Source organism: Carettochelys insculpta, chromosome 3 (assembly GCF_033958435.1).
Source record: "Carettochelys insculpta isolate YL-2023 chromosome 3, ASM3395843v1, whole genome shotgun sequence".
NCBI lineage: Eukaryota > Metazoa > Chordata > Testudines > Carettochelyidae > Carettochelys > Carettochelys insculpta.
Window position 1 is genome coordinate 26,957,555 of NC_134139.1, and position 13,792 is coordinate 26,971,346.

A 13,792-nucleotide genomic window follows, 5' to 3' on the forward strand; every position below is an offset into this window, starting at 1 on the left:
AGCAACTCCTCCACTTTAGAGTAACTGAGATGGTCATAGTTGGCCAGCATGGCCCCATAGTTAACTGCTTGCATGAGCAACATGCCCAAAGAATAAATTCTGTCCCATTTTTTTCTTGCCTTGTCCTGAGGAGTGGAACAAAAGGACTTGGAGTTATTACGGACAGCGTCAACCACTAGCAAGCTTGGCTGCGAATGGGTGAATAGTAACTCTACTTCCTTGGAGGTCATGAAATACTTTGTCATCCCTCTTGTTGGTGGGAGGAACAGATGCCAGTGTCTGCCAGATGAGGTTTCTGGGGTCCATAATTGCTTTGTCCATAGGCAGTATGCTTCTGGAAGAAGTGGGAGGCTGCAGGGTATGGAGAAGTCTACAATGGTTGACCTGTACCTCCCGCAGGTCCTCCTGAGCCTGGGACACACTCCAAAACAGCTCCTGGAAAGCCTATGAGTTGTCTGGAGGGGGAGCTGAGACCGAGATTACTGCATTGCCTGGGGAAAATGAGGAGTGGTGTAACACATGGGTAAGCCATTGTAGGTGGCACGTCTTCCTAGTTGGAGTGTGTGGGTCTGGAGTTCTGTGATGGAAAAAAAAAAACAAACCCCACACTCCTTCAGTCGGAACCGCTCCCTCCTGGTGTGGGCAGTTTAGCCCCAGAGCTGTGCGAGAACCCCAAATGTCTAGGTGAACACAGGGATGGAGGTGGTGCTTGGGACACACGGTGCAGCGAGTTGGGTGGTGCTGAGACTAGCACCATGTACATCTGGACGGGGAGTTTTCACAGTGTTGCTTGGATGTTGTGCTGTGCTCTGGTGCTGGAGGCTTAGGCTCTGGTGCTGCTTCGATGCCCTGTCTATTGCTGCGTTAGAGTGGGGTGGTGCCTTGGTCCTGGACTTTGAAGTGCTGAGTCTGGTGTGTTGTGCGAATGGCATGGAGAGTTGGAGCGGTGCTGTTTGTGCTGTTCCCAGCACTAAGGGCGGGGTCCTAGTTTTTGATGACCTCTTATGCCCAGGAGTCGATGCGGCCGAAGCTGTTGGTGTCAGTGGCGTCCAAATGTTGGCGTATTGGTTCCAAAGGCACCAGTTAGAAAAGTGCCAGCTTAGATGGTGCCAGAGACATCGTGGTGACCTTTTCAATTGGCAAGGCCCATGAAGATGGTGCCGGAGGCCAGGAACGCGTGCCAGGGACAGACCTGCCTTGGTGGTTGGGGTACCGATCACCATAGAGGGATGCATCAAGTCCACACCCTTTGTCTCCTATGACAGTTTTTCAAAGGAAGGCTGCTCTGGGGCCAGTGGTTGGAGACACTTTTCATATAAGTAAGTCTTAAGCCTATTGCCTTGGTACCTCCTGGTCCTAACCGTGAGCCTTGAGCAAAGGGTACAGGATTGGGTTTGGTGACCTTCACACCTAGGCCCTTGATGCAGGACATGTGGCCAACAGTGGTCGGCATGGTTTCCTTGCACATTTGTGCATCACTTGAAGCCCGTTGAGCCCAGCATGGTAATGACACAATGACTAATTCTAAACACTAAGCCTAACAAATTTTTTTGTTTGTTTTTGAACTTTAACAGGAAAGATAGCTTGGATAAGGGTAGAACAAACACTAATGAACTCTTTTGCCTTCCAGCAAGCATGAGAGAGAAGCTCCGTCTGCAGGCATGGATGGGACAAAAGCAACTGAGGGGCCTATGCCACAAACGTGCCAGATAGCACAAGGAGACACTACTACACGGCGCAGGAAATCCCGGCTACAGAAGAATCTCTGAGCATCAGCACAAGGATGCACCAAGCAGCCAGAGTGGAGCTTCCACAGGGACACTACTCAAAGAAGCCAGAGTGGAGCTTCCACAGGGACACTACTCAAAGAAGAAAGAACTTTTGTCCCCATTTCCTCTATTAATATAGTTATTGTTGGCCGCTGAAAAAGTATAATAAAAACCAGTGCAAAGATCATGCTATATTTCCCCCTTTGAAACAAGCTAAGTCAGAAGGTGATATCTCAGGCCAGTTGGAAAGCTTGGAAGATTGCTTTCTTTATTGAGAGACAAAAATTCCTTGTTCCGAGTTTCCTAACACTGGTTTTTATTTTCCACATCTCTTATTGGAGGAGCTCAAAACACAGGTATTGATGAAAACTAGTCCTCATCTGAGGAGAATTAGTGATTGAGGGTTGTTGAAATCCTGGAACTTGTAAAATTCTGTAGTAATGTTGGTCTCCAGTGTGCGACATCACCAGTACATCCTTTGCCCTACCTCTAACATATACAGTGCCAGAAATAAACAGTATGGGAAAAGGATCCATACATTGCTAGAGTTTGCACAGCTCTAAGTGTTAAGATGCAGGTAGACAGCACCAGCACTGATTTCATGCCATCTGGGTATACGCTGTGTCCTGGTGTTGATTTAAACGTATCTTGGTAACAGTGTCATTAAGTACAGATTGTCATGGCTCCCCCTCAGGCTTTATGAAAATTGGCTTATGCATATGCATAACTCAAAGATGCTTTATACAAAAGAGGACCTATAACAATTTTACAAATTGAAATCCACCGAATCTCTATATCCTATTTTGGGGCACATATCACTCTTGTATGCGAAGTTAGAAATATATGAAGTATGAACCTGTTTTCAACTCTATGTGCTAATGAGGGTCATCAGTGATACTTTAGGAACTTAATGGCTTGGTGATCACATCAATGACCTGTGAATGGCTTTGTTTTTCTCGTAAACCCAAATACTGAACCAAGCACAAAGAAGTCCTGCACTGGGCAAAAGGTATATAAATGCAGGGAGGGAAACCAAACAATAGGAAGTGACCAGACACCAGGAGACCCCTGCTTACCACACAGGATACCTCCTGGAAACATTAAAGGTTGAACTGGAAGAGGGATTGGGCCAAAGGGAGGTGACTGCCTTGCTTGTGTGAGACTGATGATTAGAACTGTTAGGGTAAGAATTTGCATGGAATAAGTTTCTTAGAGCAGAGGTTTCCCAAAGTGTGGTCTGCAGCCCAGTACAGGTCCTTGGGGAGGTGGGGGGAACAAACAAACAGTCCTTAGAAAATATACAAATTATCACTGTGTACTATTACTACTGTGAATAAATAATGAGCAGTGAAAATTTATTCATTTTTCATTTTTTTAATATGCATTTCTTTTTTGTGACCCAAAAATAAGGTACAGAAAAAAAAACAAAAAAAACAGGTCCCAACGATAAAAGTTTGGGAAACCCTGCCTTAGAGTATTAGGATTAGCTGGTGTGTTTAGTTGATTTTGGTTTAGTAATTTACTCTCTCGTTTCACTTGCAATCACTTAAGAACTACTTTTTATAAAACACTTCAGCTTGTTATCAAGCTCAACGCAGATAATTGTTACCTTGAGGGGAAGGGGACAGGAGGCAACAGCAACCACTGTGCATCTCTCTCTTTCATTGGCCGTGTGAAACTTTTACACAGAGTAATAGGGATTTATTTGGGGTGTCGGTCCCTTCTCAGGGTTGGGTTCCTGAGTGCTGGCAATGGCCTTGTAGGTGAGCCCTCCCAAACCTCGGCTGGTTCAGCATCTGGGTTGCTCATATAAGGTGGTGGCTACCCTAAGTGTGTGGCTTGGTTGGGGGAGACCAGAGCTTCTGGCCCAGCGGAGCAGGCTGTTGGGGAGCAAAAAGGTGGGTGTTCAAGGCTTGATCAGCGTCTACCTCAATGGATCCCTGTGATCCAGCTCATCACATTGTTATTGCCTGCCCTTATTACAAACAAAGTCTTCTGTGTGAGAGACTTGCCAACTCTCCCAGAGCAGACATTGATATTTGTACAGTGAGGACACGTGGACAGAGCAGTCCCATTCTAGTGGCCACTGTGCTTTGCATCTCAGTTCAGGTTCTTTGCTGGAGTAGGAGGAAGCTCTATAGAGTTAACATCAAACTGAGCCATGGGTCACTTTCAAGTGATCCCATTTTTCTGGCACTTGGAGCATCATTGCTGGGGTCTAAAGGGAGCCATATCTACTCTATCCTAGTCAGACAGAGGGTCACTGAAACATGCAAGCCAAGAGAGCCTCAGGGATCACTGGTAATAAATATCCCACCCTTCTCTGTGAGGGAGTCTTGGTTAGCCATAACTGAGGCAGAATGCACCCAGTCTAGAGGCACTTGCTTTAACCAGACAGAGGAGAAAGACAAATGACTAAATGCCATATCCTACAGTATTTTACTTGGGTTCACCTTCTACATCAGCTAATTATTATTATTGTGCTTTGTTCAGATACAAGTGCAAAGGCATTAGGCTCATTCCCATCAAAATGAAACATCCTCAGTTTAGATAAGACGACCTGTTTACAATCGACAGCTGCTGTGTCCTAGCAACGAGGACAAAGAAATAGCCCATCTCAGGATGAGACAGAGATTTTTACCAACGTTTTTTAATTTAATTTCACAAAAAGAAATCATGATCAAAGGCCAAGTGGACAGTACTGATTCCTGGTTTAATGTAAGAAAGAATCTAACCCATTGTCCAGTGTACTTCCACTTAATTCCTTGCTCCCAGGAGCTGGGGTTTTCTATACCTCAGTACAAATCTAACAGGCACCAGGGCTTTATGCTAAGAAATCTCCACAATGCAAGGGATAAAGGTAAATTCAGAAAAGAAATCAAGTTCTGGATGAACAGGCTGGGAAGTCTGATGCATAAGCATCACCAAAACACATAGAAAACCTTACCGATCATCAATAGAGTCCACTTTCTCTTGGATCTTGTCAGAATTAATGTTCTCATCACTAACAAGCCTCCTGCCAGTTTCTACAACTGCATTCAGCTTTTCCTCATTGGCATCCATTGTGGTCATGAAATCTTCCTGTTTCTTAATGGCAGCTTCTGCTCCTTCCAAGGTGGTGGGCATTTCAGTATGGGCCAAAACATACTCCTTTTATCAAGAAAAACATATTAAACAAAATAGTGTTAGATGTGTTCACTGGTTCCTGCTTAACAGTGAAAACTTCCCCATGCCGTTAACTAGAGAGTGTTTGCCAAGATCCAGATACTAACTTGGTGCAAAAAATTCTCTTTTTCACAAAAACGATCTACTTAATTTACTTTCACTTCATCTGCAACAAGAGCTCTTTCACTACACAACTAGAGTAACATGTATCAATTCGTGCAAGATTAACACAAGGAACTGAAGTACTATCCACTTACTTGGTTATTAAGAAATGCTTCAGCTTGCTTAGTGTCTCTGAGAAACAGCTGGTAGGCATGAGACTGTGAAAGGAGGTTTTGCCTATTTTCCCACATTTTGTGTAGCTCATTCCACCCAGTGTCCAAAGCCTGCAAGCGCTGGCGCAGGAACATATATTGTGCATCAGTTTGTCCCTGGGTTACCATCTCACCCATGTCCCTCATTTTCTGGTAGTCTTCTTCATAATTGTTGATTTCATTCTTAATATTTTCATGCTGAGTGAGCAGCTTTTCAGCCTCAGTCAGTGTGTTTGGCATATCTTCTGAGGCAATTGCAGTCTGGGTTCTGGATAGCCAGGACTGGAAGTCATCCAGGTCACGCAAAAACTGCTGGAGTTTGCTTGCCTCTCCAAGTGACTCTTCCCGGTTCTTGAGGGTGGTTTTCATTTCTTCCCACACATCACTGATTTCTGCAAGCCTTGACAGGATGGCTTGAGCCTGGTCAGGATGCTCAGATTCCAATTTTTCAGCCTCTTTTTGTAGGTCACTTAGCTTAGCCTCAATGGCTACCAAATCACGTTCCATACCCGTCAACTTCCTCTGAAGAGCCATTACTCCAGTCAGATCGTTGCCCAGGTCCTGTGTGGATTCAATCACTTTGGTCTTTTCCCTGATCCAGGATTTGGTTTCATTACATTCAAGATGGTAATTCTGGATACTTAGAGCAGAGATAAGAGCGTCTTTCTTTCTATCTACCAGCTCTCTGAATTGGCTCCATCTAAAGAAGGGGTAGGAGAGAAAAATGGAGATACTGAGGGTAATATAAAATAATGGTAAAGTCTAATGTCAACGTTTCTGAATGAGGAAAATTGCTGCAGTCAGCCTGTTGAACTTTTAAATAACCTCTTTTGTTTTTTGTGTGTCTGTCCCCGCCACCCTCACCCAAACGAGCTACTGTGTATACTAGAAAACACCAGATAGCAGTGAACTGGATTTCAACATTTCTGCTTTTTGCAGGATCATATATTTTCTGCAGGTGAAACTCCTAACTCGTTGGGTTTTCTGTATGTCATGAATGCACTTGAGGACCAAAACAGAGACTCTAACAGCAGGTTTGTAAACTATGCTGAACTGGTTTAAAGTCTCCATAGTCTCACAGATTTATAATTATGGTACTAAGGGCCTAATTCAGAGTCCTCTGATGTCAAGAAAAAAACTCTGAGTTTGAATCAGTCCCTAAGAGAGAGGCAGATTTTAAAAAACACATTATAAGGCTGGATTAGAACTGTCAGTCTTCACCACATGAAAATCAGATCCTCACAGTTTCAAAACACACATATAGAAGATACATAAACACAAAAGAAACTATACTAACCATGTCCCTTACTTTCCACATCATCTGTCATTAACCCACCTTGTATTGAGTTTGTCTTGCTGAGCCTTGATTTCCTTTTCACTTGGATGACCACTATGCATCAGCTGTCTAGCAATTTGGTTTACCACTGCAACACGAGATGCCTGATTGTTCATTTCTGGTTCTAAGCTTTCAAATCTGGGGGGGGAGGAAAAATTCAAAGGCATTAGGGACCCTCAGTCAAAAGGTAAGTTAAGGCAGATAAAAATCAAGACTAAAAGTACACAGGTAGCTGATGTACAAACAGGGCGAACTCACAATTCTACTCTCACCTGTGCTGGATCACTTCCAGGTCTTCAAGCTTCTCTGGAATCTGCATATTGTTAAGCCACTGCTCCTTTTCATCAATCCAAAGTTCACAAGCATCTGCTTCGCTGAACATCTTATACAAAGCCAGGGTATCTTGCAGAGCCTGTTTACGAAGCCGCGTCAGTTCTGCAACTTCTTTGTATCTTTCCTCTATTCCAGACAACCTGCCTTGCACATCTGGAGACTCAGCATGTTCCTGTGGCAGAGCTTTCGCTTGTTCATGCAGTGAGTCAATGATTGGCCTATAGTTTGCAATCTCTTCTGCAACATCTTTGTGTTTTCTCACCAAGGACTGAGTAGAATATTCATCATGGCCAACATCATTGCTGGAGACAATTCTGAGGATGTCCAACATCCAGGCATCAATATCATCAGCATCAGCTTGGAACTGATGGAGAAGTGATGCTTCCTCCAGGCGTTTCTTCCTAATGGCAGACAGCTGCTCCAGGTTAGCCCATTGCTCTCGCATATCCTTAATTCTCTCTTTAATCTTCTCAGACCCAAAGTGCTCCTCAGCGATCATCGCTTCACCTTCTTTTATTGCTTGCTGGAAGTTGCCACTACGGCCGCTCATTTCATCCTCAAATGCCTTATGCTTGCTCAGGAGACGGACAATGCTAGTTAGGTCCTTCCCATAATCATCAGATGACAAGATCTGCTCCTTTTCTCTGATCCAGCCCTCTTCTTCAGCCATTTCCCAAAAGAATTTCCACAGGCGCCTGGATTCTTCCAAGCGAGCTTGGCGTTCAGCTGCTAACTGGCATAGCTCTTGGTAACAAAACTCCATATGCGCCACACGGTCTCTGATAACTTGTGGATCACATGGTTTGTAACCTGTTCAGACAGAAGTGTGTTAGTGTTCAGTCTCATTTACTTATAAAGCAGGGCACCTACAACTCTTAATATCTGCTTATTAGTTCTCTGTCACAGAGTAGCTGAATGCAATACAAGACAAGAGTTTAATGAAATACTTGCCAAATTAAATTTTAAGTTATTTGTTTGAAAAGTTCAAGTATTCTCAGTGAATGCAAATAATTTACTCTGGATGAATCCTGCTGAACTCAAGAGCAAAACTGCAGTACACAAAATGGGCAAGTTGTACTCTCATGTAATTTAGTGAAATTCCTCTTGATTTACATAAACATCAAGGAGATCAGAGTCAGATCCAGTAACTTGAATTTTGATGATTAGAAAGACAGGACATGGGAAATCATAAGGCAGAAGGAATGACTGGTACAAACTTACAACAGCTGCTAGTTAGTAGCATGGAGTGCCGTGTAGAACACAGTGCCATGATGCATTCTGAGAAGGTAAATATCCAGATTCAACACTGGCACAATTAAATCAACCTGGAACAATGGAGCTGGGCCCACTTATGCTACTGAATTTGGTCCAATATGGCTAACACGGACGCTTCTAATACAGCTAACAAACCTTCATAAATGTGTGACCAAAATGTCTCCTCAAGCCTAACGCGAAAGTAAAACTATGATTTACCTTCTCCTTCTGTGGCAAATTTCTGAGCAGATGCGTTGACCCCCCGCACTCTTTCAGCCTGAATAGCGATATCTGCCTCCACTAGCGCGTGTTTCTGTAACAGGTCCTCGACACCTAGCAAATGCTTGCCATAGTCTTGAGAGAGCAAAAGCACCTGCTCAAAGAAAGCAAGCGAACAATGCTGTGTGTAATCAGTTAGGTTTAATAGCGACTACCTACTTCGTGCCCTTTCCAGGGCCCAAAACTAAAGGTTCTCACCACATTGCAACCGGTTATGTGGCAACGGTCTCCTTCACATTCACAACACCCCAGGGGTCGAGGACTACTTTCATGGGTTCTCTTTTTTTAAAGCATATTTGTTGAACCAGTAAAGATGTATATGCCACACAAGCACAGAGCAAACAATATTTACACAGAGTGGCCAAGTTCTGCTCCTTTACAAATATACACTGATGACAATTTTTTCCCCATATTTTCAAAACTGTGCTCCACGAAAGAGGCTTCATTGTGCCATGTGCCATTGAAACAAACGGTCGTGTGCTGGGGAGGGAGCACAGCAGTATTGCCTAGGGTAGCGCTGAGAGACATTCCGCCTCCCTCATTTCCCAGGCACTGCACATAGATACTGCAGCATTCAGGGCGGGTGCAGGGGGCATAATTTTGATGGGGGACATGTCAAGATTTTGGAAAGTGGTCAAGGGCGGTACTTTTGCATGGAGGGGCTGGGATGGGGCTCACGTGCAGAAGGCAGCTTGAGGTAGAGGACTGGGGTGGAGGGGAGGATGGGGGCTCTGAGATGCAGTTTGGGTGAAGGAGGGGATATAGGTGCTGGAGCAAATTCTGACTTGTGGAAAGGGTGCAGAGGGTTGTGACTTGGGGCAAGGAATTAGGCTGCAGCAGTCAGTGCCAGCTTGGGGAACACTGTTCCCTCTACATTTTTCCCATCGTGTGCAGAATAAAATTTTCTTATATGCACTGAGGCATGTGCAGATGTGAACTACCAGTAGACACACGTGCGGCCAGCTGTGGGCACTCTACTAATCAGCTGGGCACCATTTGACATCTCTTAAGTGGCCGCCCAAGCACTCAGCTTCCAGGGAACACCATTGGGAGGGTGTGGGTGCAGGAGAGGTTTCCGACTTGGGGAGGGGTGCAGATGCATTGGGTTGTGACCTAGGGCAGGGACTGGACTGAACAGGCATGCAGGGTTTGGGAGGGAGTCGTGACATTGGGCAGGGAGTTTGGTTATGGGAGGGGCTGGATACCAGAGGCAGGCTCTCACTGGGAAGTGCTTACTTCATTGGCTCCCAGCCAGCAGGGCCCTCCAGCAGGCTCCCTGCCGGCTGCAGCCACAACCCACCTCAAAGCAGCTGCCTGCTGGTAGTACTGTTCCCTCTAATTTTTTCCATCCATGGTGAATAAGTTTTGTTACGTGCACCAGGGCACGTGCAAATGTGCCCCACCAGTAGAGTCACGGGCTACCCACTGTAGCTGGCCGCGGGCACTCTGCTCTTCAGCTGGGCAGCACCTCAGTCTCCCCTGAGCAGCTGCCCAAGTACACGGCTTACAAGGACCACTGACTGAGACCGTGCCCCTCTCTGTGCCATGCACCTGGGGAGGAGGGGAACATCACGCACTGCCCTTATCCCCAGGAAAACCTTGCAAGTCCCCTTGGCCAGTTTCCAGCCAACAAGAGTTGTGAGGATTGTGCTGGGGCAGCCTGCAAAGTCTCCCCTGCCCTGCCCCACAAGCGACACATGATACCTCAAGGCACAAGACCTCAGCAGCTGGCCACCTCGAGTATCCTGGGGCTGCAGCAGGCAGGGCACATTCCTGAGAGTCCCACTGGTCCACAGGCTGCATCCAAAGGTTTGGTGGGCCAGATGCAGCCCAGGGGCTAGATGCAGCCTACAGGCCACATTTCACCCACTCCTGGTTTAGGGGATGACATGTCATTCCTCTGCACAGCAGGTCAGGACTGCCAGCTGACAGGTAAGAAAGTGCAGATGGAGCCATGGTCCTGCCCTCCTCCCCACCCGAAAGAGACAGGTGGGGAGCTATTCGTACGTTCTTTCGCGCACAGTGGCTGCTAAAACTGTGGTCTTCATGGGAGCTGCACAACTGGGGAAGAGGAGTCCTTATCTCCTCCCTCCCACAGTGCACCTGTGTAAAGGGTATGGCCCAGAACGAGTACCACACTGAACATAAACTCCCCTGACCCTGGCAGAGACAAGCAAGAAAAAAAAAGTTACTTTCTTGAGAGAGAGAGAGAGAGAGAGAGATGGGTTTTTTTCGAAAGCTGTTTGCGTTTTATAAGCGCCCCGCACTGTTCAAATAAATGAACTGATGTACGTGACTGGGAAGTGCCTGTTTTTGAACAGTTGATGACAGGACCATTCCTTTTAAAACAAACACCACTTAAACAGATAAAGGATATTCACAATCTCTAATCAGCAGCAGTTTCCTGCCATTATCTTATCTTTGTGACATTTACCTTCATTTCATCCATCCAGTCCATAATATAAAGCATTTCCTGGAATATTTTTTGCAGGCCAAGGTTCATCTCCAGTCTTTGTCTCCGTGCCCTGAGCAGCTCCAGCAGGTACTCCCACAGGCGTATAACATTGTCTTTTCTTGCTGTGATGCGTTTGATATCATGATAATTCTCAGTCTCAAGTTCCTTTGCAACAGCAACCACCGCCTGGACTCGTTCTTCATATGCTGCAATGTCTGTTTCAATGGCCTCATGCTTTTTAGTGGCAGCCTCCACTGCTGGAAGGTCGAAACCAAAGTTATCCTGTAAGTGTACAGAATTCGTTTTAGGAATGCCTGTGCATCAGAAATTCTATGGCTCAAACAAAACAGTGCATTGTTACCTTTGGTTCTTCAAGCCAGATTTGCTAACAACTACTGGGCTCCAATATATTCTGAAAACAGATCCATTAACAAAACCAGCCAATATACCAGTAGGAAAACCATGAATTGGCCAGGCAGCCAGGGGACCTAACAGTCATTTTATCTCTGTAATATCAATGAATCAAATTCATACTTGGTGTAATTCTCCTGAATGCACTCACCATTAACTTTTTCTTAAATTTCATGGGAATACTACGGAGACATTCCTGCATGGCTTGCTACGGAGTACAGTCTTGTCTAATTAGTTCACGCCATAAGCTGTAAGTCACCTAACACGACGCAGAGAACACGCATTGCACACAGGAACACTTTCCCATAATTACTCATGGTGATAATTTTAGTAATACAAAATAGTTCTGAAAACACCACCTGAGAAACCAGACGCTGATTTTCACTCAGCCAAGTTTCTCTCATAGCTGCTTTGCGATCAAATCTGCGTGCAAGTTGTTCCAGTTTCTCTTGTCTTATGAGCTCATTTCGCAGTGCCAGTTCTCTTTCATGTTCAGCTTTTTCCAGTCTTTCCCAGGCCTGAAGAGATGAAAGAACATATCATCATATCCCTCAAAGATTCGCATTTTTAAAGAATGTTGAGAAATCACATCAACATTGCATTAAATCAATACTGTGGGCCAAAATTAATTCCTGATGTAAACTCATGGTGGCGAAATGGTTATGTAAGGGATGAATTTAGCCGATAATGTTTAGTGAAAGAGTACGGGACTGTCAGGCTTCATATCCAGCTCTGCCAATGTGTGGCTAAGGCAGAATAACTTAATCTTTCAGTTCCTCAACCTACCTCTCTATCAGCTGGGTACAAAGCTGCCTGCCTCATTGGAGTGTTGAAAGGACTTTTATTTGTTGTTTTAAATCTGTTTTCTTTATGCTAAACAATTAGTTTGAATTTGTACACACAAGTGCATTTACCTTCCCCCGCCACCCGAAAAAAAAAAAGAAAAAAAAATCATCTAAAAATCCTCCTTTCTAGGGAGGGAAAAAGAAAGAACCACCATTACTACGGTGAGTAACCTTCGAGATGTGTCCCCATGGGTGCTCCACATTAGGTGTCGGGCTCACCCGGCGCCGCAGATCGGATCTTCCAAGCAGTTTCTGCCGGACCGCACATGCACCGGTGCGCGCCGCTCCCGGCTACGTGCGCGATCTGGGCCCCGCCAGTTCCTTGACCAACTGCCTCGGATGCTCCTGCAAAACACTAAACAGAGATCCGAAGCGGGGAGGATGCGCGGGTAGTGGAGCACCCACGGGGAAACATCTCGAAGAACCACTGTTACTACGGTGAGTAACCTTTCTTTCTTCTTCGAGTGTCCCCGTGGGTGCTCCACATTAGGTGACTACCCAGCAGTAACCCAAGATAGGAGGTGGGTAATCGGATTATGTGCAGCTTGTCCCCGAGAGGACAGCTGTCGAGAGACGGGTATCCTCTTGGAATACCCTGTGAAGGGCGTAATGTTTGGCGAAGGTGTCATAGGATGACCAGGTCGCCGCTCTGCAAATGTCTTTTAGCGCAACGCCCTTGAAAAAGGCTGTTCATGCCACCACCGCCCTAGTGGAATGAGCCCTGGGCATGGCCAGTAAAGGAGTCTTTTTGACTTCGTAGCACATTTTTATGCAGGATACGATGTGCTTCGAGATTCTCTGTGAAGAGAGACCTTCTCCTTTCGATTTGGGAGCAAGAGAGAGACTAGGAGTCTATCCGTTTTCCAGAAGGACTTAGTCCTGTCTATATAGAAGGCTAGAGCCCTCCTCACGTCCAAGAGGTGTGGGCGCGCCTCTTTGTTAGAGTTATGAGGCTTTGGATAAAATGAGGGTAAAACAATAGGTTCGTTAATGTGAAACTCAGAAGAAACTTTAGGAACAAAAGCTGGATGCAGCCGTATGGTTACCGCCTCCTTGGAAAAAACAGTGCAGGGTGGCGTTGCCATAACTGCCGCAAGCTTGCTCACCCTGCGAGTTGACGTCATTGCGAGAAGAAAGGTCGTCTTTATCATAAGGAGGCAGAGGGAAACCATGGCCAAAGGCTTGAACGGTGGTCCCGTTAGCACATTAAGCACCAGGTCCAAGTTCCACGAAGGTGGAAGCGGTTTTCGAGGGGCGTATAGGTTTACCAACCCTTTGAGGAATCTGGTAACCATGGGATGGGCGAACACCGTGTGCCCTTCCTCTTCGTGTCTGAACGCCGAAATGGCGGCAAGGTGGACCTTCAACGAGGATAGTGAGAGTCCTCCTCTCTTGAGGTCCAGTAAATACTCTAATATTACAGGTATAGGCACCGAAAGGGGGGCTAGCTGTTTGGTAGAACACCATGCCGTGAAGCGAGTCCATTTCTGCTTGTAGGTCTTCCTGGTGGAAGTCCTCCTGCTACTTTCTAGGACTTGTTGCACTTCCTCCATACGTGTGCTCTCTAGGGAGCTGAGCCATGGATTAACCACGCTTGTAGTAGCAGGCCTTGGGGGTGCGGATGCACTATG

At 45.9% G+C, this 13,792-nt stretch overlaps 1 protein-coding gene across 4 annotated transcripts in view; it reads right to left on the minus strand.

The window, feature by feature from the left end:
• The window catches only part of SPTBN1 (spectrin beta, non-erythrocytic 1), a 222,633-nt gene that overhangs the window by 49,518 nt on the left and 159,323 nt on the right, over window positions 1-13,792 (minus strand). For all 4 annotated transcript variants that reach the window (XM_074989512.1, XM_074989511.1, XM_074989513.1 and 1 more), the window contains 7 exons: window positions 11,676-11,834; window positions 10,885-11,187; window positions 8,391-8,544; window positions 6,857-7,727; window positions 6,585-6,722; window positions 5,192-5,948; window positions 4,717-4,919 (listed from right to left, as the gene is read on the minus strand). In XM_074989512.1, the coding sequence (XP_074845613.1) occupies window positions 4,717-4,919; window positions 5,192-5,948; window positions 6,585-6,722; window positions 6,857-7,727; window positions 8,391-8,544; window positions 10,885-11,187; window positions 11,676-11,834 (2,585 nt within the window). The remainder of the gene's footprint in view (window positions 1-4,716; window positions 4,920-5,191; window positions 5,949-6,584; window positions 6,723-6,856; window positions 7,728-8,390; window positions 8,545-10,884; window positions 11,188-11,675; window positions 11,835-13,792) is intronic.